The sequence below is a fragment of the Geotrypetes seraphini genome, chromosome 11 (assembly GCF_902459505.1).
Source record: "Geotrypetes seraphini chromosome 11, aGeoSer1.1, whole genome shotgun sequence".
Taxonomy (NCBI): domain Eukaryota; kingdom Metazoa; phylum Chordata; class Amphibia; order Gymnophiona; family Dermophiidae; genus Geotrypetes; species Geotrypetes seraphini.
In genome coordinates, this window is record NC_047094.1 from 121,152,343 (window position 1) to 121,180,229 (window position 27,887).

General features: G+C 43.4%; 1 protein-coding gene across 2 annotated transcripts in view; it reads left to right on the top strand.

The window, feature by feature from the left end:
- The window catches only part of RIMS4 (regulating synaptic membrane exocytosis 4), a 112,802-nt gene that overhangs the window by 41,687 nt on the left and 43,228 nt on the right, over positions 1-27,887 (top strand). For both annotated transcript variants that reach the window (XM_033915052.1, XM_033915053.1), the window contains exon 2: positions 21,435-21,576. In XM_033915052.1, the coding sequence (XP_033770943.1) occupies positions 21,435-21,576 (142 nt within the window). The remainder of the gene's footprint in view (positions 1-21,434; positions 21,577-27,887) is intronic.

Consider the following 27,887-nt stretch of genomic DNA (forward strand, 5'->3'; position numbering starts at 1 on the left):
TTCCAGGGTTTTGCACTCCTTTTATGAGTATTAGGGAAGGAGGAAAACTTGAGTAAGAGGATGCATGATGGCAGGGAAGAAAGGAAGGAAAAACCAGGACTTTTGGCACAGGAGATGATTCTCATCTAAAAAAAAAAGGAAATGAGAAGGAAAGAAAAGTAGACATAAAGACCCATATTCTATAAATGGTGCCTTAAGTCAGGTGCCTAACTTAAGTGGTAACAGCTATTTAAACATGATTAAAATTTTTATTTTTTAAACTGGAGGCTTTCCTTTCTGATGCCTAACACTACAGAATCCACCCAAAATGTTTGAATTTATTACTTTTATACTTGAAATATCACATGTCCTGCCCAAGTATGACTCAGTATTTCAAGTGTTCTATATAACTCTTATAAAAATATAAACTCTTACATTTTCTATATTATCTTCAGGATCTCAGCGACACCTCAATATATCTCATAGCGGCCTAGCCCTGCCTTATCGTCATAGATTCTACTGTATATTTAAAAAAAGAAAAAAGTCCCAAGTATAACCATGCTTATTTTGTGTGTACTGCCTGACCCTGTAAACCCATTCAAGTACTTATGACTCTGGGCAAGCCACTTAACCCTCCCTTGCTCAGGTGCAATATAAGTACCTGTATATAATTTGTAAACTGCTTTGATTGTAGCTACAGAAATGTATTTATGTATTTAATTCGTTTTCTATCCCATTGCCCCAAAGAGCTTAGAACTGGTGCATGCTTATTACATACTTAACAGGTTACAATTTGACATTTACAGTACAAGTTTACAATAAAAGGTTGTATCCTAACTTAATTCGAACTAAGGGTCTAGTACAGTGGTCTCAAACTCAAACCCTTTGCAGGGCCACATTTTGGCTTTGTAGGTACTTGGAGGGCCTCAAAATAGTTCATGTCTTATTAAAAAAATGACAGTTTTGCATGAGGTAAAACTCTTCATAGTTTATAAATCTTTCCTTTTGGCTAAGTCTTAATAATAATATTATAATTTATAGCTAAAGAGAGACAAATGATCAAGAAACTGTTTTATTTTACTTTTGTGATTATGATAAACATACCGAGGCCTCAAAATAGTATCTGGTGGGCCGCAAGTTTGAGACCACTGGTCTAGTACCAACAAATAAAGAGTTTCCAGGTTACGATTTGCCATAGTTATCCTTAGCAGTTTATATCCTAATGTGACACATATTGGGATCTAGTGCCAATGTACATTTCTCTGTAATCCATTGGTCATAGGCAGTCATTGGCCGTCCAAACAAAGATGTTCTTGACGCTGATTTTATTCAACAAATCCTTTTAAAATACAAAATCCACATTTATGATAAAAGGACAATATTTCTCTCTCGCTTTTCACCCCTATCAACCACCATTACCATTTCTCAACCTTCATCACCAAGTTTCAAGATTCTATTCGTTTGATATACAGCGTTCCCACCCTGAATTTGCGATTCGCGGACTCAGTTATTTTCGGTATTTTCTGACTGCCTCTTCCAGTCAGAAAATATAGGGAATGAGTCTGCGAATCAGCCTTCTTCTCAGCCAGTTTCTCCTCCTCTCCCCCCCACCTGATCAGCCAATCAGCCTTCTGCACAGCCGATTCCTCCTCCTCTTCCCCCCCCCCCCCCGATTAGCCAATCAGCCTTCTGCACAGCCGATTCCTCCTCCTCTCCCTCCCGGTGCATACTGGGTATAATTTATTGCACCCGTTGGCGCCCCAGCTGCCCTCTCCTGCTTTTTTACAGACTCAAAAACGCATTCGCGGGAGTTCTGTACCGCAAATGCAACCACAGTTAGTCTAAGTGGTTTACAATAATAATATATTAAGAACAAAAAAAATTAAAAAGACATAAGGGAGGCAATAAGCAAAAACAGAAATGGGCACAAGGGGGATGAAGAAAGGGGAAGTTACAATAAAAATTAAAAAAAGCTGGGGAAGGGAAGGAGTGCAACAAATGGGAAGGGAAGTCACAGTGAAATTCTGCTCAAGCAATTAATGCTATAAGCTAAGAAGTCAAGAAGAAAGGGTGATCCATAACACGAGTAAAGTAAGGGAAAAAAGGTCCAGGGCGGAAAGCCAAAGAAAAATAGTGTGACTTCAATTGCGCCTTAAAAGTCGCAAGAGATTTTTTGACATGGAGGTGGTAGGGTAAGGAATTCCAAAGGGCGGGTAGCCGTAACGGAGAAAGAAGAATTCCCTCCCCTCCTCTGGGGATTCTCAGAGCGGGCAGGAGCCTGCAGGCCTTGAGCAAGCACAGAAGCCAGCCAGAAGCAGGAATTGCGACGATGCTGGAGAAAGAAAGTTTTCTTTTCTGTATCATCTCTATGCTGATGACTCATCGACTTCCATCTCTATACCTGACATTTCTACATGACTCCAGGCCCGAGTCTCAGCCTGCTAGTCCAGCATTGCTGCCTAGATGTCTTTTTGCCATTTAAAACTAAACATGGATAAGACTGAGCTTCTTATGTTTCCTCTCTTCGTCTCCCGTTCTTTATTCCTGTGGATAATACTCTTATCCTCCCTGTCTCCTCAGCTCACAACGCCAGCGTCATTTTTGACTCATCTCTCTCCTCTGCACAAATCCAACAGACACTAAAGCCTGTAATTTCTTTCTCTAGAATATCACCAAAATCCAACCTTTCCTGTCTGATTACACTACAAAAACCCTTATCTGCACTCTCATCACTTCTTGCCTAGATTACTGCAACCTGCTTCTCGCAGGTCTTTCACGAAACCATCTCTCTCTCCTTCAATATGTTCAAATTTCTGCTGCACACTTTATACTCTGCCACTGTCACTATGCTCATGTCAAACTCTCCAAGTTTCTCTATTGGCTCCCTATCTGCTTCCCTGTTACAGTTCAAACTCCTCTTATTGACCTGCAAGTGCACTCATTCTGCAGTTCCTCAGTATCTCTCCTGCCTCCCACCTCTCCTAACACCCCCTCGGCAGCGGGAGAGATGCCCACTCCGATGACCTCCACCCTCTTCCCCTTACCTTACTTAGATGGTTGGCCGGAGGGATGCCTACTCCCTCCGGCTACGTTGGTCCGTCTCTTCAAAATGGTGAGCCTTCCCCTCCCCGGTGCATCCTGGGATGCACGGGGAAGATGCCTGAGGCTCTGATTGGCCCAGGTTGTTTAAGGCACCGCCTATGGGTGGGGCCTTAGATGTTTGGGTTAATCAGAGCCTTAGATTCCATTCTGGTGCATCCCAGAATGTGGGGGTAAGATATGGGATATCAGGGGATTTGGGGGATGTCAGGGGGAAGGGTGTAGGGCTCCGTGGCTCAGCTGATCCTGGCAGGGGGAATCCCCATCAGCTTAGCTGCCAGAAATTCCCCCCAAAACTGGCTCAGTTGATGGGGATTCCTTCTGCCGCGATCAGACAAGGTAGTTGGTAGGTACATCTGCAAAACTTGCTTTTGTATGTTTTTCGCATGGATATTTTTATTTTTGAAAATGGGCAAAATAGATAGATATGCTAAGGACCAAAACCTTATACCTGGCTCATTTTCAAAAATAAAAGATAGATATTTGGCAGCTTTGAAAATGGACGTTTTTCCTGCTGGGTTTGTGGACGTTTTGCACAAAATCTCCAACCTCAGACTTGGGGCGCTTTTTGATTATTCCTCTCCACATGTATTGAATTACAATTGGGTTTTTTTTGTTTGTTTTTTTTAAACTTCTTTGTGCCTTGTTAGCAACTACGGAGTCGTGCTCCGAGACTGGTGTGATGCGTAATATAGCAATATATATTTGTGCAGACAGGCGGAAGATGCATGGAACAACCCACCCAGCAAAGTTTCCAAGTTTATTTAAGATTTGATGGATCGCTTAATCAAACTTCAAAGCGATGCACATAACTAAAATCCATACAACTTTCAGGGGGACAAAACATGCCACATCTATCCACAAATAAGACTTACGCATAGTGAGGGAAGAGGGAAAGAAATACAATATTTAAAGAAAATAAGACAAAAAGGGAATGGGCAAAAGGGAAGGTGACATTAAAAGAAAGAAGGTCGCAGGGCAGACCCTAAGGAGCAAAGATGTAGAGTGTAAAAATAATGGGTGCGGAGTAAAGGCAAGAGACAAACACTGAGGTATCCACCAATCCCTGTGGGTGCCACATAACTGAGATTCTACTGTATTGTATATTCCTGCAAACGACTTAATACCGCTAGCGCCTTCCCACTTCCCCTCCCTAATACCATCCCGATTCCCCAAAGCAACCTCATCTACTCCGTATCTCCCCTAGAAATTACCAGATATCTTCTTCATGCAATACCTTTTTTGTAGTTCTTTTGTAATCCGCCTTGAACCGCAAGGCAATGGCAGAATAGAAATCTTTAATGTAATGTAATATTAAAAAGTGGGAATTCCAATTGGAGCTACCGTAGATAGGGAAATAAAGCAGAAGGGTGCCTTTTTATTTCCCATTTCTCGTGTGTGCACGCCTTTGTTTCTTGGCAGCATCGTGTCAAAATGAGTTTGCAAAGCTGGCGTTGTCATCACCACAGACATAGCAGAGGGGGAGGGGAAGGAATTATTTTGTGACACAGAAGGTGACCAGGAAAATGCCATGCCCTTTAGAAATGCTGCACCTGGGTATATTAATTGAGTGTAAACAAAAAATTGTTTCCATTAGGATGTGAGACGGTGGGGTTTTTTCCCCCCTTATGAAGAACATGAATCACTGGTATTAACACATGCCGTGCTTCAAACCGACGTCTGTATATTTCATTTGGAGAAAATGAATCTATTTAAGTTCAGTCGATATCAGCTTCTCTTGAATCAATTTCAATTAATTTAAAAGGTACAATACTGGTATGCATCGGAGCAAAACATTCTACATAGGGGAGTGTAAGTTATTCCTTGCTGTACAAAAAAGTAAAGGTACTGAGGGGAAAGACTTTTGTTCTCATCTTTTTCACTCACATTAAAATCTAATTTTTGCCTTTTCCAGCCAAATGAAAATATGAGCAGAGTCCGTAATGCAGCGCGTCTCAAACTGTTTTTTTTTTAGCTCCAGCATGCTAAATGAATCAAATGCTTTTGTGGTACATTATAATTGAGAGTTATTTATTTAAAGTTCTTTAAGCTATGTATGGGTAATTGTAACAACGGTGAAACTAAAGTAGATTGAATTGCTAATCAATGCGATGGATGTGCTTGTTTTTGAGTGCAAATTAACTCACAATGCATCACAATTGTCAACAAACACACACATTTCATCATCCACTATCTGCATTTGTTTTCTCTCTCTCGCTCGTTTTTTTTTTTGTATATAATTTTTATTGAAAAAGCAGTCAATACACACAACAGTGGTCAGGCATATGACCACGGAACTGGTACAACAGCAAAGTATTGGAGCAGAAAATCCAAGTTCGTAAAGATAAGAAGATCCAAATGGTGACAAAGCCTTGATGGTTTTGTTGCTCAAGTTAGGATAACTACTGCATAAAAAAATAAAAATAAAATTACTTGCTGTTAGTTTTCTAAGACTAATCCCATCAAAGAATGATGCTTGTCTGGGCGGTTGCATCCTTATGCACGCAGACGCTCATAACATTGACAGACTCTTGCGTACTGTGGCCGGGCCGGTTACTGAGTAGGTGGGAAGCCAGGCTCGGACCACAGGTAGATTTAATGTAGCGCCTTTTATGTGGCTGGATGAATGAAAACCCGGAAGACGGATTTTCTAGAAACTGCACTCAGGTTTATTAAAGTTTTCAAAAAAAAACAAACAAACATGTTGGAACATGTAATTAGTTGTTCACATTCTCTAAGGCAAAACATGTGCTCAAGTCCCCGTGACCTGCCTGGAGCTTCCTGGTCAAACTAAACAGTGCGGGTTAACACAAAAAGGTTTGGTTCTAAACCAATAATTTCACAGTGTGTCCTTAGTTACTTGGTGCAGCCAGGCACAACCTGTGCTAGCTTTCAGATTCCTCATACAATTGAATCAGTCCAAGAGGAAAACAAAATCATTTACTTTTCTTTCATAAGTCCCCCCAGAAGTATGGCAACTCAAAACTTCTCACAATATCTTTTCTTAATTAGGCAGAGCTGCTTCTGCCCTGCTCCAAACCCTGCTTTAGTTCGGGGTTCCAATTAACCCGGACTGGATTTCTGTGAGGACTGGCAGGACCTCTCATATCTCACTCCCTCCTATATCCATGTCCTCTCCAGGTTCACTCTCATCGGGAAGGCTGCTCATTTCCCAGTCATTAGCCCCGTAGCCACGGTTGTTTCTCCACCCGTTGACCTCAGGCTGTTCCCCCAATCCCCCTCCTTGCCTGCGTGTTAGCTCTCTGCTAACTTTTCCTCTCCAATGCAAATCTCCTGGATCCCCCCCCCCCAGGGTTTGTCGGGCAAGGCAAGATACCTTCCAGGGATTGCAATTAGAAAATGATACGGTGGCGGTTTACCCGCGGCCACCGCGTTTAGCCGCAGGTAACCCGCCGAAACGGGGAACGAAAACTAGCAGTCGCTGTGGGGATGGGGACAAGGCCATTCACCGCCCCGTGGAGCGGTGAATGGTCTTGTCCCCGCAGTGAGGCATGAAGGATCGCGCGGTCCCTGCAGCCCACACCCGCCTGCCCAGTCGATCCTAGTGTTTAGCCAGCTCTCTCCCTTCTCCTCACCTTAGTTTGTAGGTTTTCTTTTTCGGCGACCCGCACGCTATCAAAGAGCCGCGCACCCGCTGCTGCTCAGTTTCAATCTTCTGCTCTGACGCAACCGGAAACAGGAAGTTGCAGCAGAGCAGAAGATTGAACACTGAGCAGCCGCGCGTGCAGGTTGCCGAAAAAGAAAGCCTGCAAACTAAGGTGAGGAGAAGGGAGAGAGCTGGCTAAACACTAGGATCGATTGGGCAGGCGGGTGGGGGCTGTGGGGACCGTGCGATCGCCCATGTTCCCGGCTCAAACTGGAAGGAGGGAGTGAAAGGGAAAAGGATTCTGGGCCAAGGGGATGAAGACAGAAAGAAAAACCCACAGCAGGAAAGAAAGGGAAGGACAGGCAGGTGAGTCAGATGCTAGAAGCAGGGGGGGGGAAGAAAGAGGGAAAAAAAGCTAGATGGGGTTGAAAAGAAGAGACACACTGGTATGGAAGAGGAAGATAGGGGAAATCTGGACACAGGAAGGTAACAGAAAGAGGGGAAATTATGTGCATGGGGCATAGGGACAGAGACATAAAGGGGACATGCCATGGGGATGGTATATGGACACAGGGTGGGGGGGGGCAATGGCAGATACATAGGGGAGATATTAGAAATGGGGAAAATAGGAGCACAGAAGCGAGATGGTTTGTGGGGATGGGACAGGGACCGAACTCGCAGGCTCCAGTGGCTTGCACAAATTACATTGTAACGTGCCATGAAAATAAGAGGGAGGAAGGTAGATAGATAGATAGGCCACGCGAGAGGAGCTGAAGGGTGGTAGAAAGGAACAGATGGTAAAGGAGGGAGGGAAGGGTGGTGGTGGTGGAAAGGAATAGGACAGATATTGAAGGAGGGTGGAGAGGAACAGACCCTGAAGGGAAATGTGGAAGACAGAGTGGGAAGAAGACAGATGCCAGACTATGGGGGAGCGGAGGGAAGAAGATGGGTGCTAGACCAATTGGGGGGGGGGTGAAGGGAGAGGCACAGTAACAGCAAATGGAAGACGCAGAGAGAAGACACACAGTGGATGGAAGGAATTGAATGAGAAGATGTGGAAAGCAGAAACCAGACAACAAAGGTAGAAAAAAAAATTCTATTTATTTATTTATTTTTTGCTTTAGGATAAAGTAGTATATTAGTTGTGTTGATAAAAATTTATAAACAAAGCCCTGCCAGCTGACCATCTCTTTCTCTAGTTCAGCAGCAGGAACTTTGATTTATAAGAAAGGAATAAGCTAAATATTACAGTACTAAGACTTATATGGATGCAGCGGGGACGGTGACGGGACGGTGAATGGGATGGCAGTGGCGGTGATGGGGCAGTGAAAGGGATGGCGGTGATGGGGCGGTGAAGGGAAAGGTGGTGACAAGGCGGTGCAGAGGATGGTGGGCCGGGGATGGGGCGGTGACGGGGACAGATTTTTTTCCCCGTGTCATTCTCTAATTACAATCTCCCTCCTGCTGGGCTGACCTCTGGATAGCGTTCTGGGCTGGGGAACAGGAAAACCTTGGAACCTGCAGTCCCTGCTGGTTGCTGGCTGCTCTTGATTAGAACCAGCTGAGCTTCCCTGCTGACCCTGCCTGTTTCATATTTGAGGCTGTCTTACCTGCACACCACGAGTGCTAACCTCACCCCCTCCTGGGTTGGTTTTATGTTTCAGAGCTTGAGGAAAGGAGTAATAGGGGGAATAATTAGTTTTCAGTGCCCTCCCTATCTGGCCCTTGGGCTGTGCTGTGACCTGCCTTTTCTCTCTCACTCCTGGCTTCATGCCAGGTTTTGCAGGGACCAGGGCTGTGTGCCTGCTGGGTTTAGTAGTTCTTTTCGCTGGGACAGGAGCTTCCCTGTCACAGTAAGCAACGTACATGTCATCTATTCTTGTGTATACATAGGAAGGGAATTCTTACAAATAAAGTAAAATTCTGGAATCTCTCGTGACACGCCTGGAATCTCTTCGGGGCACACCACTGTGCCAAGGCACACAGTTTGAGAGAGACCGCCATAATGGGAAGGTGAGTAATGACAATGAGAAGAATGGTAAGAGGGTAATTTTATAAGGGTGCACCAGGGCCAGCTCAAGGAATTGTGGTGCCCTGAACCAACTTTTGCTTCAGTGCCTCCACTCCCCTTCCTGCCCATCCAGTATCTCTTCCTCCATTTCTTTCCTTCCCACCTACGATTTGGTATCTCTCTCCACTAGTGGCTATTTTGTAAACATAAGAACATAAGAATAGCCTTACTGGGTCAGACCAATCAATGGTGCATGAAGCCCTGTAGCCCATTCTCAGGGTGGCCAATCCAGGTCACTAGTACTTGGCCAAAAACCCAGCAGCTTAAGTGAAATCAATCTATATAATAATTCAATTGTGGCAAACGTATGGATTGAACAAGAATTTTAAAACTGCGTTCACTCGGAGGAAGATTCTCTAATATTGGCAGTAAAATCAGACGGGCTGCTATCGTGACCGTAAATTTAACAATTTCAAAAAGACGAGACATTCTTGAAAAACCGCAGACACAAATGAGGTTTGCGGAGGGTCGCCAGATTTGCATGAGATGAATCACTGGCAAGATGAATCATATGGTAAGAGGTGTACATGTGCCAGGAAAAGTTACACCGGAGGCAGGCATATCTATGAGGGCCTGTGGGCAGAGTTAAAACTTGTGTGTGTGTTATACATGTGTGCCAAGTAAACTAGGATATTCGTGCAGGCCCAAGAGCAGTATAAGTGTGTATTGGAGTACAATGTATGCTACATCGTTGTGCCAATCATAGGTGTGCCAGTGCTATTGAATGAAGGGAAGGTGCAAGCTTTGGCTTTCAACAACAAGTGCGCATAAGACACATCTTTAATACACCAGCTTGAGAATTCTTTTGAGATCATTTTATCTCCCCAAGGCGACAGGTAGTAAAATTGTAATAAGCTTGGAAACTTAGTAACATAGTAGATGACGGCAGATAAAGACCCGAATGGTCCATCCAGTCTGCCCAACCTGATTCAATTTAATTTTTGTTTTTTTTTTTCTTAGCTATTTCTGGGCAAGAATCCAAAGCTTTACCTGGTACTGTGCTTGGGTTCCAACTGCTGAAATCTCTGTTAAGACTTACTCCAGCCCATCTACACCCTCCCAGCCATTAAAGCCCTCCCCAGCCCATCTTTAACCAAACTTGGAAACTAATCTCTTATAGATGGGGAAGGATAATAGAACTTTTTGATATAGAATATATGCTCTCTATTGTAATTGCTGACAGATTAGAATCAAGTATAGGTTCCATTGCCATATCATCAGGTGTTATACAAGTCTGCTATTAGACTGTTTTTTGGGTTTTTTTTTTTTTCATAAAACCTGGCACCATTATCCCTGCCCCCCTTTTTCTAAATCGCAATAGCGGTTATTAGCGCAGGGAGCTGCGCAGAATGCTCCGTGCGGCTCCCTATGTTTTATAGAGTTCCTATGAACTTCGGGAGCCGCGCGGAGCATTCAGCATGGCTCCCTGTGCTAATAACCGCTATCACGGTTCAATTAAAAAAAAAAAAGGGGGGGGGTTATTGCGCTAATGTCTGAGGACTGCCTAATGATATATTTCTGTTATTCTTAAACCTACTGTGTAGCATGTTTATTTAGGGTCCAATTCAACATCTATTAGAATGTTCAACTGTTGTTATTGTTTCTCTTATGTGAAATAAAATCAATAAAGATATTTGAAAAAAAAAAAAAAAAATTGTATCTGTTTATTTCAGACACTTAAATCTAACCTGATTTTTTTTTGCAACTCCTCTAGGGAACAAAAGGTATATAAAAATGCACAGGGAATGCAGAACCTTTATTTAAAGAACCTTTATTTAATAATGTAATAAACTTATATCCTGTCCAACTACACATAGTTCCCAAATTTCACCCCAGCTACCGAAAGAGCCTTAGGGCTCCGTTTACAAAGGCGCGGTAGCAGTTTAATGCGCATAATAACCACACGCTAAACCGCCGGCCGCGCTAGCCGCTACCGCCTCCTCTTAAGCAGACGGTAGTTATTAGGCCAGCGTGGGGATTAACGCATGATGAAAAGTCATGCGCGTTAACCCCGCTAGCGCAGCTTGATAAAAGGAGCCCTTAGTTCTGGTTTCAGCTTGTTTTTCTTAAACACCTATACGGACACAGAAACACCGGAGGCTGTTCCACAAATTTATCACCCTTGCCAAGAAGAAGTATTTCCTTGGGCTACTCCTGAGTCTGACCCTTTCACCTTCATCCTACGCCCCCCCCCCCCCCTCATTCCAGAGTTTCCTTTCAGTTGAAAGAAACTCGCCTAACAGAGGTCTCTTAACGTCTCCGTTATATCTCCTTTCCCAACTAGAGAAAAGCATATTGTATTTGGCAGTCTTCCCCCTTCAACGTGTACAGAGGAAACAGCCATTTTACGAAAAGAAATGCTCAAAGGAGAGGGCATCATCCAGCACTCTGTACTTGTAAATGCTGGGCCTTACCATGTGTAAATAAGTGCTGGATTTTCATAAAACTGGATTTCTAAGAGGTAAACACATTTAACCCTCCAGAGGTGTAGAAGGGGGGTTGGGGAGGCCTCTTCTCTTCTCCACCCCCCTCTTGAAATGTTCGTCGGCGCGAGCAGCATCTTCCGGCCTCAGCACCCTTTTGACATCACTTCCTGGTCACAGGACCAGGATGTGATGTCATAAGAAGTGATGTCATTAGAAGGGAGACGAGGCTGGTGTGAACAGCAGGTGGAAGATGCTACTTGTGCTGGCAGATATTTTAAGAGGTATGTGGGTGTGGGAGGGTGTACGACAGTGGGAAACAGTAGGTAGGTGTACGGTGATGCCGGGCGCCAGCCTCCCTTGCTGCGCCACTGTGCCCCTCAAACATTTCTTTGAAGCCCAGGCTCAGATGAACAGTTAGTCCACATTTACGCAAGACTTGGGAGCAGGTTTCAGTGTTGCCGAGAGAATTTCTTTTTGTCATGTGCGTTTTTTGTCAGGTGCGTTTTGCTATTGTAAAATAAGAAATGGATAGGTTTCAGGCCCGTCCTAGCTAGACCCGGAACATGCCCTATTCAAAACCGTGTTTGCCATGAATATACACGGGATAGAAAAAATAAAAATAAACAAATAAAGCTATTATTACTTACATGCACATGGCAATTTGCAAGTGCATATTTCAGGTAACCCTTTAGAATGACCTCTTATGTAACTTTATCTTGGCTTAGAGTTTTTACAGTAGGCACATATGTGACTGCTTAATTGTCTACCTTTTCCTAAGGCTCTGCAGAAAATGTTTGCAGATTAAAGAATACCTGTGGGGGGATTTTCTGCCTGGATTGGGAATAATACTTCATTCCCAGCTATTAGTTATTGTGGCAATAATGGATAGAGTCACAAATGATTACTTCAAGGCCCAGGCAGCGTTGAAACCTCACTACAGTATCATCTCGGCTGCTGAGCTGCACTGGGAATTGTTATGACTCGCCAGCTAAGCGAGTGCAGAATTCTTAGACAGAACGTGTACCCCATAAGTTTCTTCATATTTGTTGCACTGTGCCTTAATTTTTTTTTTTTTTTCAGAATACAATGACCCAGGTAGTTGATATTTTGTGCTGTTTTAGCATGGGGGGGGCTCATTTTATGCAATGAGGCCTTGTTTTAACGTGACTTACGGTAAAAATAAGCCGTCTTAACGGCAGTCCAAATTGATAGTTTTAGTAAGCGGCATTAGACGCTGATGCATAATGCAGCATAAAATGGCTCAAGTGTCCTACGATGACTAAAATTTAGTGTTCGCTAATCCACATTAGCTGGTTAGCGTATGATTTCCACGTGAGCCCTTTGGGCCTGATTTCTGCCCTAATCACAAACACCTAAGAACTTAAGAAATGCCTGCACCGAATCAGACCTGGGGTCCATCTAGTCCGGTGATCCGCACACGCGGAGGCTCAGCCAGGCGTACCCCGGCGAATACCTTAGTCACTCATATCCCTCAATGTGTCCTGCAAGAAGATGTGCGTCCAATTTTTCCTTAAATCCTAGAATGGTGGTTTCCTCCACCACCTCTTCCGGGAGAGAGTTCCAGGTGTTCCCTACTCGCTGTGTGAAGCAGAACTTTCTGACATTTGTCCTGGCCGTGTCCCCTCTCAGCTTCAGTCCATGACCTCTGGTCCGAGTCACATTTGCCAATGTGAATAAAGCTGTTTCTTGCTCACCATCCTTTCCCCCTGCTGGTGAATGAGCTTGCTCCATTTTGTTGATTCCTTTTAGTAATTTAAAAGTCTCTATCAGATCCCCTCTCAGTCTTCTCTTCTCAAGGGTGAATAATCCCAGTTTTCTGAGGCGATCTTTGTAGCTCAAGTTCTCCATACCTTTTATCAGCTTCGTTGCTTGCCTCTGCACTCTCTCCAGCCTATCTAAAATTTGCTTGCAACTTAATTCTTTTTTAATGGATTAAATGGCCTGGTAATTGATTTTTTAAAAAAAAAATTGATAATTTAGGTTGCGCATGGAAATCTGTGCGACACCTAACAACACCTAAGTCGAAGTGCCCTCCAACGCCTAATGATGCCTATCAGAAAAGTAAGTGGTGGTGGGCACTGGTAAATTAAGCTATGTAAAACCTAGCTTATTTATTTATTCAGTTATCTATACTGTTCGCCCAGAGAAGCTCAGAATGGTTTACATGAATGTACTCAAGCATTTTTTTTTCTGTTTGTCCCAATGGACTCGCAATCTATCTAATGTACCTGGGGCAATGGGGGGATTAAGTGACTTGCCCAGGGTCACAAAGAGTAGTTGGGATTTGAACCCACAACCTCGGGGTGCTGAGGCTGTAGCTTTAACCACTGCACCACACGCTCCCTGTCCTTTTCATGGTTGGACTGAGAACCTTTCAGCGGTCCCTCGTATTGTGATGTCATAATGCCTCATTCCACCAATGCCTAAGAGCCAACCTTATCAGTGATGTCACAATGGCTTTGTTTCCCTCTACTTGTGCCCATTTACTAGATGCATTTGCCTCATTCACATGAAAAATGTCAAGAAAAGTGTGGAATAACTTGTAAGTTTCAAGGCTCCACGTCATATTTATTTATTCAATTTTCTAAACTGTTGTCCCAGGGGAGCTCGGAACAGTTTGCATGAATCGATCATTTTTCCCTGTCTGTCCTGCTGGATTCACAATCTATCTAATGTACCTGGGGCAATGGGGGGGGGGGGGTGAGGATTAGGTGACTTACCCAGGGTCACAAGAGCAGTGTGGGTTTGAACCCACAGCGTTAGGATGCTGAGACTGTAGCTTTTAATCACTGTACCACACTTTCCCTCCCCTCCCCCCCCCATGCCTACCATATGAATGCCTAACGATGCCTAAGCATGCCTTGGCACTGCTAAGCCTGATTCTGTTAAGTGGTGCCTAGCGGTTGGTTGATTGACAACTGTGCCAACTGGTGTCTAGAACTTAGGTGTCATTAGGCACCATTTATAGAATCGGGTCCCCTTCTGCCTACAAAGTGGGTGTTGGTATGGACTGTTGCGGTAATTTATTAATTTTTTTTTTTAATGCTAAAGGCAACATGAGCACATGGTCATTAATAATAAAGAAAAGAAAGAAAATCAGTTATTTTACAATTGCAGTAAAAATGGCCTTAGTGTGCTGGGCAAAATCTGCGCAAGGGTACAACAAGGTCACTTTTTGTCGCAGCCTAGTAAAAGGACCCCCTTAGTGTCTGCAATCACAACTCGTACGACAAGATTCCTATCTGGGCCGGCACTGTCATTGCTATTTCCACCAAAGTACCTCCCCCCCCCCCAAAACAAATTTTATTCTCGGCTGTCCACCATCTGTCCTGCGTTTCCAGTTTTCTGCAGTCTCTTGTCACTTAGCATAGTAACCCACTGTGTTGAAACTGCAGGAGGGCTTAGGCTGTTTGGAAATCTTTTCATCTTTCAGACGTTAATGTTTCGGCAATTTTATTTTTGGCTGAATGAAAATTAAAACAGTTTCTTTCCAGATGGGTAAGTGAGAACGAGGGGGAGAGGGAGGAAATATGGGCATATTTAGAAGCCAGCTCCACTATATTCAGAGTACAGTTGGCCCCTAAATGAAGCGTCTGATGCATCGTAGTAAAATAAAGATGGTGGTGTTTACAGTAAGAGAAAAAACAAACAAACCCAAATGCTTGCAGCTGTTTTGCGAAGGCCACAACCCAGCTGGATTTTTCAAGATTTCCACATGAATATGCATGAGTTTGATTTACTGCTTTCATTGTATGCAAATAGATCTCGTGCATATTCATGGTTGAAATCTTGAAAATCTGACTGGGTTGTGGCTCTCACCCCGGGTGAAATACAAAAAAATTGTTTCTCTGTTCAGCTGCATGGTTTGTAGGTGTCCCTTTCTACGTTGAACAAGGGACACTGTAAAAACATACAACATGTAAATAACATAAAATGGTAACATAAGATTAAAAAAAAAAAAATATATATATATGTATATGTAAATATGCAGTGTAGCATATAGGATATATTGGATGCGTTAACGTTAGCGCTAAAACGGCTAATGCACCTTAGTAAAAAGACCCCATTATTTTTACAAAATGCTAGAAAAATATAAAATCAAAGAAAACAATCATAAAAACATAAAATCATCAAAACATTAAAGCATAAAAACACAATCATAAAACCATCAAAACCAATGGACTAGCATTCAATTTATACAGCATAGATTCAAATAAACCATGTAAGAGACATTTTTATGTTGCCTACATGTTATGCGTTTTTATACGCCAAAACTGGGATCCCTGTTGGGACCACTGTTTCTAAATCAAACCCTAAATCAGACCCTAAATAGGTCTTCATTACTGGGTAGAAAGACTCCTCCCTTGCCTTTTTGCTTGACTGCCTATACCCTAAGACAAGGTGCTCTTTGCCTGTTCCCTTTCTATGTTCACATCGTTAGTGCTGTCTGTTGCACCCAGCATCATAATAGGATACTAGTATATTTCTTAAACCCTGTCCTGGGGGACCTCCAGCCAGTCAGGCTTCCAGAACCCTATGAGAATTTTTATGCTTAACTATGTAAGGTGGTGGAATACCAGAGGAAGACTCTCAACTGGATAGATTGGTTTTTTGGAACTCATTGACAGGTCAGTTATGGTTATGTAAACCCAGGGATACTTTTAAGAAACTTTTGAAGACACAGTGATACTTTTAAAAACTCATGAAGATTTAGCATTAGCAGTTAGCGCGTATAGATTTAGCGTGCGCCAAATGTGCGCTAAAATGCTTAGCGCACCTTAGTAAAACAGGGAGTTAGAGTATTTCTATGATACTTTTAGAAACTCATGAAGATTTAGCATTAGCGGTTAGCGCGTATAGATTTAGCGTGCGCTAAAATGCTTAGCGCACCTTAGTAAAACAGAGAGTTAGAGTATTTCTATGATACTTTTAGAAACTCATGAAGATTTAGGGCACTTTTTACTAATGTGCGCTATGCTTATTAGCGCCCGCTAACCATGCGTTAACGCTAACACGTGCATTTTAGTCTATGGACGCGTTAGTGCGCTGAAACACTTAGCACACCTTAGTAAAACAGGGGGATTAGTAAGTATTTCTGTGATAACTTTTAAAAACTCATGAAGATGTAGTTATAGGGCAATGCATTTATGTGAACGAAAGGAGGATGTTTGTAGTGGAGGATGTAGGAGAGTCTAAGGGCTCCTTTCTTAGCGTTTTTAGTGCGCGCTAACCCCCGCGCTACGTGTAAAAACTAACGCCAGCTCAATGGTGGTTTTAGCGTCTAGCGCGCGCACTAAAACCGCTAGCGCAGCTTAGTAAAAGGAGCCATATGAGTCTGTTGTATTTTTCTTATTTCTTTTGTATGTTGTTTTGTAAACTGCCTAGACTTTAGGCTGTCATTGGCTATGTTACTATGATAATACCCAAAATAAGGCATATAGCTTAACAGTATTCTATTATTACTATTACTACTACTATTAAATATTTCTAGAGCGCTGCCAGACATATGCAGTGATGCACAGAGCCACGAAGAAGATGGTCCCTTCTCAAATGAGCTCACAACCTAATTAAGACAGACAAACATGAAGGCAGGGTAGGGGTTACAGTTAGCGGAGATGGTTAAACCACTGGCTAGGGCAGAGGGCAGTGGGCAGAACAGAGGGCAGTGGAGAGTAGGGTTATGAGTTGAAGGCTATCTCAAAAAGGTGAGTTTTCAGCCTACATGAAGAACCATTGATATAGAGCAGTGGTTCCCAAACCTGTCCTGGGGGACCCCCAGCCAGTCAGGTTTTCAAGATATCCCTAATGAATATGCATGAGAGAGATTTGCATATAATGGAAGTGACAGGTATGTAAATCTCTCTCATGCATAATCATTAGGGATATCTTGAAAACCTGACTGGCTGGGGGTCCCCCAGGACAGGTTTGGGAACCACTGATATAGAGGATGAAGGAATGGGTGGGGTTCCTTGCACAAAAAGTACAGTGTAACTGAACGTATAATTAAACTCTGGCATTCATTGCAAGAAAATTCCATAAGCTGTTATGATAGACTTGGGAAAATCCATTGCTTATTTCTAGGATAAGCAGCATATGTATTTTACTCTCTTTTTTTTTCTTGGGGGGGGGAATCTTACCAGGATTCGCCATTCTTAGAAATAGGACAGTGGACGATAGGCCTTTGGTCTGTCCCAGTAAGGCAGCTCTTAGGTTCTTAAGAATAAAGAGAAGGAAAGAAGGTCAATCCACTGAATCTGTCCACATAGGTCAATGAATAATCCCTAGTTACTACTCAGATCTAGGAATAATATAGGCAAAGATGCATTATGTTATTAACCCTCTCTTTTATAAAGGTGCGCTATGCTTTTTAGCGTGCACCAAACATGCGCTAAACACTAATGCGTGCATGTTATCCTTTGAACGCATTAGCGTTGATTTAGCGCATGCTAAAATGCTTAGCACACCTTTGTAAAAGAGGGCCTAAATGTTTTTATATTACAACTCAACTGGATAGAGTTGCTTGATTGATCAATATTAAAAATAGTGTAGCCGAGGATAACAAATATGCATCTATAGCAGATCCGTTTTTGCACAGGACTCAAAAGTATGTACAGATGCTTATAATTCCTTAGATTAATTGCTGTATATTTTGATCTTTTGTTTGATATACATTTCACTGTTTATGTATTTTTTTTGCATAAATTTTAAAACGAATACCATATTTTTTCCACTCCATAAGACGCACCTGACCATAAGACGCACCCTAGATTTAGAGGAGGAAAACGAGAAAAAAATCATTCTGACTCAAATTCTCTCTGCCAGGCTTGCACCTTGTCCCCCCCCCCTCTGGTGGTCTAGTGGTTGGCCAAGACAGGGCACAGAGCAGGCAGGTATAGTGGCCTAGTGGCAGGCAGACAGGCAGGCAGACCTAGTGGCAGGCAGGCAGGCCTAGTGGCAGGCAGGCAGGCCACATACCCCTCACGTACCCCCCAGTACCTTAAATCATCCCCATACCTCCATGTGCCCCCCAGTACCTTAAATTATCCCCCCATACAACCACATGCCTCCCATATCTTAAATCATTCCCCCACATACCACCCCAGTACCTTTTTTAATCATTCCCCCCGTACCTTTATTCATATCCCTTCGGTACCTTTTTAAATTCCTTCCTGCTTAGATGGCTCTCATTTTTCCTAGCCAGCAGGCGCACAGGCCAGAAGCGCAGAGATCAGAAGCAAGCCCTCCACACTCCTGTCTGGGCCCGCACTGATCTCCGAATGGCTGCAGTCAGTTTTTGCGAGTCCCGCGAGAGCTGACTGCAAACATTCAGAGATTGGCGCGGGCCAAGGCAGGAGCGCGGAGGCTCCTGATCCCTGCGCTTCTGACCTGTGCGCCGCTGTCCAGGAAATACACTGGACCACCAGGTACAATGGCAGCAAGCGGACGGCGGGTTTTAAAGATGCAGCAGTGGCAAGGTTTAAAAAAAAAAAAAAATGCGGCAGGGGGTGTTTAAAAATATGCGTTGGGGGGGGTTTAAAAGATGCAGCGGCTGCAGGGGGATTTAAAAGTTGCGGTGGCAGCGGGCTTAATTTGTGTCTTCACTTCATAAGACGCACTTACATTTCCACCCCCTTTTTAGGGGTGGAAAAAGTGTGTCTTATGGAGCGAAAAATATGAAAGGTCAGATATATCTTCTCTCTGAACCATATGCCATAACCATACACCTACATGAACACAAACCAAATCATCTGTGTCATGATCACCTAATGAAATAATGTAGTCCCTGGATACCGCCAGACTTTTCTAAATTCTAAATTGCTTTGAACTCCTTCTGGGGCATATTAGCGATCCATAAACACAAACATAATATAATATAATTTATATTTCGCACTGAACAAATGGCAAAGTCTGATCCCGCGTGGTGGTACTTTGAATGGCCAAAGTATATTTAAGGAAAAAAATAAAGTTCCGGTGTGGTTAAATTTGAATGTGCATCTTTATCATACCACAGTTCTATCTGACTGCACTAAAGGAGTATTTTTGAAATCTATCAACCCAGAAAATGTTTTGAGATCTGAAAATAGCATGAAGTTGAATTTGAAGGGTAAGATGTTATTCTCTCATGTTAAGATTGGTGCAAAAATACTGTCTATAGCAGGTGCTAAGCTTTGGAATTCGCTGCCTGGTATTCTGTGATTTTGTGATGGGAGACTGAATTTTAAGAAAATGTTGAGAAAACAATTATTTGTTAATGCCTTCATGTGCTAATTCTTTTTGCTGCTGAAGCTTACCGTCCTGTAAATGTTTTTATAGGATTTGTCTTTCTATCTTGTTGGATGAATATGAAAAAAGGTTTTAATAACGCGAATGTTAATGTTTTATTGTGTTTGTTCTGTCGAAGCATGTTTTAGTATTTTTAATATATATGCATGCAATTTAATAAACCGTATAGTATTTATGTGGTATATAAATTTTTAAATAAAGAAATAAATCTTAAATGCCCCATTTAACAACCGAACGCTTAATCTTAATGGAGCAAGAAGATCAAATTGGGTCAGAATATGAAAGCAACAGTCTAAAACAGTGGTTCCCAACCCTGTCCTGGAGGACCACCAGGCCAGTCAGGTTTTTGGGATAGCCCTAATGAATATGCATAAGAGAAATTTTCATATAATGTAGGTGACAGGCATGCAAATCTGCCCCAAGCATATTCATTAGGGCTGTCCCCAAAACCTGACTGGCCCGGTGGTCCTCCAGGACAGGGTTGGGAACCACTGCTCTAAAATGCCAGAAAAGATAATGCACTAATAGAACTGCAGTGGTCGTTACGGTTTGCCCCTATATAATCTACAATGCATATGCCTTAGACCAGTGTCTCGCAAACTTTCTCGAGCCACGGCACACTAAACGCAGGCCACGGCTCGAGGCATCCGGAAGTGCACGACCGTTGCTGTGATGACATCACATACATGTGTGACATCATCATGTCAACATGTGTAAAGGCCCTGAGACGCCAGTAGGGCGGGGGGGGCCAGCAGAGAAGAGGGCCGGAGAGAAGGAGAGGCGCCAGCTGATTGCCTACAGAACGTGCCTCTTGCTGCGAGAGGCACGTCCTGGTGGCAGTCGACTAGTGCTGGTGCCTCCCCTCCTCCCCAGTGTGCCGGGGCACACCTGAAATCTCAGGAGGCACATAGTTTGTGACCATTATCAGCTTCATAGTTCTAGATGGAATTGAACATTGAGATTGTCTAGACCCCTGTCATGCCAAGGCTTCTCTTTTAACTACCTTGACATTGCTTTGGTAATTATATACGATTATAGGAGCGCGGAATAACATAGGTTTAAAAAAAAAACAAAATAAACCCACCCAAAGACATAGCGCTCCAGTTCTAAAATCTTTACCCTGGCTACCTGTACAGCAGTGGATATGTTATAAAATGTTGTCAGTTCACCAAATATTGTATTCTTCTGCTCCCTCTTGTTTTCTTAATTTGTGGGAAATTTATCGACCAGCGAGAAATTTGCAATCCCCGGGGGGGGGAGAAGTTATTATGTAGTTTAAAAGAAGATGGGATTTACTATGTGAAATCTAGAATAGCTATTTTCTCCATTGCTGGGAAAAAATCTTTGGAATTCCATTCTGGGAGTGATGAGATTATGGGCTCCTTTTATTAAGCTACGATAGCGTTTTTAGCGCACGCAGAATTTCCCCGCGCGCTAAACCCGCGCTACGCGGCTAGAACTAACGCCAGCTCAATACTGGCGTTAGCGTCTATCGTGTGCGGTAATTCTGCGCGCGCTAAGCGCGCACTGAAACCGCTTTCGCAGCTTAGTAAAAGGAGCCATATGTAAGGATTATACGTCCATTCCAGAAGTTATTCCAGTATTATTTGTAGATGCCTTTCTCTAAGTTCAGTAGGGTTTTGATGGTTCCAGGTTTGAGTGGCTTTAATTTTAAGGGAAGATCAAAACAGAATGATTTGAATTCAGTATAGTATTTTATGATGATTCGTTCACTATTCGGTTTATGTGTGTATTTTTTTGTTATGATATTTTTGTTTTTATCGTTTGTGTATGTGTAATATATGTACACGGCTTAGAAATAAGCCATTTATACATTTTAAATATAAATGAATGACACTAAAAACAAATCAAAACAGAAATAACAAACAGCCCCCCTTCCCAAAGAAAAAACCTCAACCTCAAATCCTGGTTTTTTTTTCTGTCGTAGAAGGTGATGGCAGACGAGGCAAAGGGGTTATTCAGCGCAGCACAGAGACGGGTCTGGCGGTTGAGATGCCGAGTCGGACCGTGCGTCAAGCGAGCCACGAATCCATCGAGGACAGCATGAACAGCTGTGGCTCTGAAGGAAAGTAAGTCAGGTTGTGTCGTTCTACGCTGTGTACTGTTAAGCATGTGTGTTAAAATGTGGCACAGGACTGCATTTGGATACCCCCAAATACCCATTTCGCAAACTGAAATGCCCAAAGTATGAAGGGGGAAAAAAACAAGAGACATATAAACATCCATGCATGTAGCCTATTGGTTAGAGCAGTAAGCTGAAAGCCAGGAGATCCTGGTCCAAATCTGCTGCAGTTTTATGATTTTTTTTTTTTTTTTAATTGCAAGCCCTCCATGGTCAGAAAAATGTCTACTGTACCTTCAATAGCCTTTGGCCTCGTATATAGGGTTACCAGAGGTTTTCGAGGCCATGTTTGGGGCACCGGACAGCTTTACAAAACCTGGTATTTTGTCCGGGTTTTGAAAAGCTTGCTCGAAATCGTGTCGGGGCAGGAGGGCATCCGCGATGAGAGCAGGCAGCGGGGGGAGGGGGGGGCAGGACTGAGATGTAATGGTGCAGGGATGGGTAGGCAGGCCTGGGGGTAGGTCTAGGGGGTTCAGATTTTACTAAAGTAAAAATATATAAGAAACCTACAAGCCTGAAGGCGAGTGAAGCTCTGTTTTCAGGTGTAGTGGGTATTTTTCTGTCCCTAGAAAGCTCACAATAAACAAACAACCCCCCCCCCCCCCAACAAAGAACTGCAGTAGGATTTGAACCATAGTCTCAACCATAGTTTCAACTTGCTGCTGTGACCAGTGGGCTACTCATGTGTGACCGTTTACAACATGAATGTCCATAGTTTCTGAGGCTGTAACAGAGTCCAGGATCCCTTCTCAGTTTCACATTTCGAGTGAGCAGCAATCGCCAGGGGACTGAAGGGTGATTTCCCTTAATTCCTCCAGTGGAGAACTGCTCTATCGGAACACTTTCTGTAACACGGATGTGCTCGGTACCAGGTCTGAATATCAATGTGCATCTTTTGGGACATAGCGCCCGTTCCTCTTCTCAAACTGGAGTTGAATGTCTATTTTGGCCCTTCTCTATTCCTCACACCCTCTTGCCATAATGGCATACTATAGTTTTAGATATCCATATCCTGGCTTTATAAAATCAGGATTTCAATGTCCGTGCTCCATGGATGTCTAAATGTCGAATTTAGATATTCAAAACTTGAATAGAACAGCTAAAATAAAGGGCATAATGTCAAGCTAAGTATGGACACACATGAAAAAAATATGTTCAGTTCTTTTTTTTTTTTTTTTTTTGGTTCAGTTTTGGACATCCTATTTTCATATTTGTTGGAACAAATTTTAAACGCATATTAATAGTAGGAACATGCTAATTCAGTTTAGTTGCACTGTATTTAAGAAGAGCATGCAAATTTAGGCAGTACAGTAATTGCATTAAGCTGTACACTTTATGCTAATTAAAAAAAAAGAAACCTGAATAGTATTGCAAGGAATTTTTAATAGGGTGTGTGTTTCTCATTCCCCCCCTATACCTTATAATCAACTCCAGTCTTTGCCTGGGTAGCAGCAGTGGCACTCTTAAGCTGCTTGTGGCCTGCACTAGGACTTTTTCTCTGAACCGCCTTGCCCCCTTCTGACGCAACTTCCTGTTTTGTGAAGGGTGGGACGGTTCAGAGAGAAGGTCCCGATGCAGGCTACGGGCAGTCTGTGAGGCCCATTGCCACTCCCCAGGTGAAGACTGGAGGTGATTGTAAGGCACAGATGGGAGTGGGGTAGGAATTGCAGAACTTTGCGTGGCTGGGAAGGGAAGAATGCCAGACTGTACGTAGCGGGCAGGAGGGAGAATGCAGTACGACTCTTACAGGGGTTGCATACAGTGTTCCCTCTAAGCGGGCGGGTGTTGTGAGCAAACTTTTTTCACCGTGAGCCAAAAATATCGGGCGCCAGCAAGTTATGAGCCAACTCGCCCGATTCTCCTCTCGCCGCCCTGCCATCTGCCGTACGCCTCTTCCGATTGTGCGCTGTGACGAGAAACGTGTGCGCTGCGATGTAATATTTTGTGCGCCAGCGCAGCTTAGCGGGAACACTGGTTCAAATGGTTTTATTTATTTCCCCAAATTTATTTTTGTTATACGCATTGAAAATATTTGATATTGCGTTTAAATCAAAATCTCAATAAACTTGAAACGAGTGCCCGTGAGATTGTGGGAGGGTTAAATACTCAAAACTTAGAAGTTTTTGCTACGCCAGCTTTCTGGTATCTTTACATACAGTGGCGTACCTAGCATATGTAACATCCGGGGCCCATCATTTTTTGGCACCCCCCCCATCTGTAAGAAAAACATGATTTTTAGTAACAAACCACACGTCACACATGAGTACCTAGGAAAAGGCAGCATCTTACATATTGCAGTGAGCAGTACATCAATACACCCATTGTAAAACTAAACAAGCCAGACCAGCACAGATCAATCCTACACCGTCAATCCTAACAGAAAACACACAGAACACAGAAAACACCTTCGCCTAGTAAGGAATATGTAATCACAAACTAACCCCTCCCTCTTTTACAAAACTGTAGTGTGGATTTTAGCTACGGAGGTAACAGCTCTGATGCTCATAAAATTCTGAGCATCAGAGCTGCTACCACCAAGGCTGGTGCTAAAAACGCTTCACAGTTTTGTAAAAGGGGGGATAAAATAAAAATACATAGACAAAGGTTAAATTGAACCAGCAAGAAGCTGGACTCTGCATACAATGCTTCACAGAAACAGTGACACATGTCTCCTAAAGCAATAAATAAATAGAAATTTTTTTCTACCTTTGTCTTCTGTGGTTTCTCCTTTCCTCATCTTCTTGTAACTCTCTTCCTTCCATCCACTGTCTGCCGTCTCTCTTCCCCTATATGGCATCTTCTCTCCTTCTATGCCCCTTCCAGAAACTGTATGCCTCCCCCTTCCATCTCTCCTTTCACCCCATTGGTCTGGCATCTCTCTCCTCGCCTTCCCTCTCCCACACCTCTCCTCATAGTCTGGTATCTCCCCTTCCCTGATTCTCTGGCATCTCTCTCCTTTCCTTTTCTTCCATCTTTCGTTCCCCCTCCATGCTCTCACATCTCCCCCTTCCTTTTCCCTTAGACTGGCATACCTTCCTCCTATGCTCCAAGCCCTGGCATCTCCTTTAATTCCCTCCCTCATCTTCCTTCTCCCTCCAGCTGGGTACCGCAACACTCTTCCCTGCAGCTCTGCACTTCCCCACAATTGCCATGCTTCGGTTCCTCTTCTTCCTTCCTTCCTCCTCCCCCCCCCCCCCGCGGGACCCTGCGGCACCATCAACTCTTACTCCCTCTAATGTCGGCCCTGCAGCTCCAGACTTCCTCGCACCTTCTCCCCTCCCCCTTTGGATCGCTATTATTTTAAATGTTATAGCCGCAGAGCTGTATCCATCAGTGGAGATGTCTAACCTCGGCCTGCCCCGGAACTCTTACTGCAGCAGCCGCCCGTCTAGGCAGGAACAGGAAGTCACTGTTGCAGTAAGAGTTCCGGGGCAGGCCGAGGTTAGACATCTCCACTGATGGATACAGCTCTGCGGCTATAACATTTAAAATAATAGCGATCCAAAGGGGGAGGGGAGAAGGTGCGAGGAAGTCTGGAGCTGCAGGGCCGACATTAGAGGGAGTAAGAGTTGATGGTGCCGCAGGGTCCCGCGGGGGGGGGGGGGGGGGGGGGAGGAAGGAAGGAAGAAGAGGAACCGAAGCATGGCAATTGTGGGGAAGTGCAGAGCTGCAGGAGCTGTTATAGCCTCCCCTTACCTTTGCGACGCGTGTGTGCGCTGTGAAGAGAAACTTGTGCGCTGCGATATAATATTTTGTGCGTGAGCGCAGGCCAACGCAGCTTAGCGGGAACACTGGTTGCATACGCAACACTTGTACCTCAAGAAGTATAGTTAACTGTTTTTGAGAGTAGTAGCAAAATAATGTTCCTGCTGATTTCTGTAACCCAATCCTCCTCTCCTGTTCTCCTGGAATGGCTTTCCGTTGCCCAATATATTTCTTCTCCCTTAGACTTACAACACTTCCACGCTAGCAAGACCTTCTCCCCCATAGTAACAGAGCACCATCTGTGCTGTGCAATAACACATAGTATCTCATTTCCCCTAAGAACACACTCAAACCTAGACACACAAAATCCACTCTCCTTGAGGAGATTTAAGGGGCTCTTAGCCCTGTTTTCTTCACCTTCCCCAAGGATCTGAAAGATTGAAGAGGTGCTCTGAAACCTGCAGGCTTCAGAAGCCTTAATATACTTGTAGTTTGTCAGAGAAAGATAGCTATTAGAGAAGCCAGTTTCCCACGTAAAAAGCTATTTACTTAAGTAAACAGTTTGAAAATTGTAGCCAAATTCTCTTGTAGAACAGCAAACTACTCTTGATAGATTTTTTCATGCCAGCAGGTGAGTTGATAATGGCATCCAAGCCACCAGGCTGGTCCTTGTGTTTCAATTATGATTTTGTACCAGATTCTGCAGCGTGCAAGTTGGAAGGAAAAGGAATTATACGTTAGGTTCACAGTTTAATTATCCTCTCCCATCTGCTCTAAGGCATGTTCTTTATTCTCATGTATATTTTGTTTCTCTTTATCCCTCATCTCGTGAAATTTCATTGGGATGATTCTCTGTTTAATGAAGATGTATACAGTCGCAGTGTTATATAAACATGTTATATGTGAACTTATATCCTGCTAAATCCTCCAAAGCGGAGTTCGAGGTAGCATGTAAGTTCTCTGCTAGTGGTCCAATCCAACAACAAATTAGTAGACCACACTGAAACAGTTTAGTTATTTTAAATCACTTTTTTAGGGTTCTTTTACAAAGCTATGGTGACAAAAAGCCCTAGCATACCCTTAACTTGGGCTAGTCCCAAACGATAAGTCCATTTTTACCATGGCATAACATTCTCGATAAGCTAGGTAGCAGTAGGTGCCCTACCACCAACTGTTCTGCCTGGTCGTACCGTATGACAGGCCAGTGCAAAACTTTTGACAACCCACCGATTTCTATAAAGAGAATAGAACAACACACATCAACTTCTATTAAAACTAGATATAATATTTATTAGTAAAAGATACATTTCTGTGGATAGAAACTGCATCCTTTAGCCTCTCACAAACCAGGTAGCCCTTCAACGGTCAAGACTAGGAACCATTTCTGTGGGAGGGGTATCGGGGCAATGCATGTGTTCATTCTGCAGATGAGCTACGAGTTTTAACATTGAATAGCTTTTTTCATAGTGATATTCGCTTTTGTTTATGTTTGTTTTATTAACATTTGATACACTGCTTAAGCATATTACAGATCTAAGTGGTTTACAGTAAAATACAGAACTTCCCTATCTGTCCTGAAGGTTCACAATCTAGCTAAAGTACCTGAGTAAACAATTATTAAAATAGAAAAGATATACCAAAATTCTAAGAATTGTGAGGGAAAGGTGCGATTCAAATAATAAAAAAAGATAAAAGAAATAAAAAGAACAAAATTAAAATATTCAAATAAGTTTAAGAGATTGGAGATTGAGCAAAATAAATTCCAATCTGGTGCCAAGTCCAATCATCAATCCGGTCCAATAGAGCTCCACATCTGCAAGGATGGATCGACACAGAGAAGTGGTGGTGGGCTGTGGGGCCATCCCTGCCAGAGGTGAAGGAATCAACGGCTGCAATCTGGGCCCAAGAGCAGAAGGCAAATAAATCAGGAAGAAGAGGCAGGCCACAAAAGATCATCCGATGCTGTCACCAAACCACTGCACACCATCCAGGCAGGGCCCACCAATGCAAGCCAACAACACAGCCTCCATCAACTGTCCTTGGTCCCGGCCTGCCAGAAAAGTGGTGCACAGCAATCTTTGGCGCCAGAAGGAAGGAGCCAACAACGCAATCCCGCCAGCACAAAAGGGAAGCTGCGGTCCCCAAGAACCGCTCCAACTCAGTGCCCAAAGCAAAGCAGCGGCATCCACAGCGCAGCCAATAAGCAGAAGACGAGAAGAGAGCGCGCAGGGCAGAACTGGGACCAAGCACAGCAGCTGCTCCACTCACAGTCATAACCTCGGCATCCAAAAGAGAGAAAAGAAGAGCTGCGATCCTGCAATGATCCTCAGTCACCAAACGCAGGTAGGAAAGGCCTTGGGTAAAGATGAACCATTCAAGGCCTTTAGGTTCTCTAACGGTCAAACTCCTACATTCAAAGATGTTAGTGATTTTCTGACTCGGCCAGAGTAAAATTAAAAGTAAAATGGACAGAACCACATAAAACCATAAATAAAGTATATGAAAGAAACAAAATAAAGTTAAAACCAGCAAAATAAAACTAAAAATTGAAAA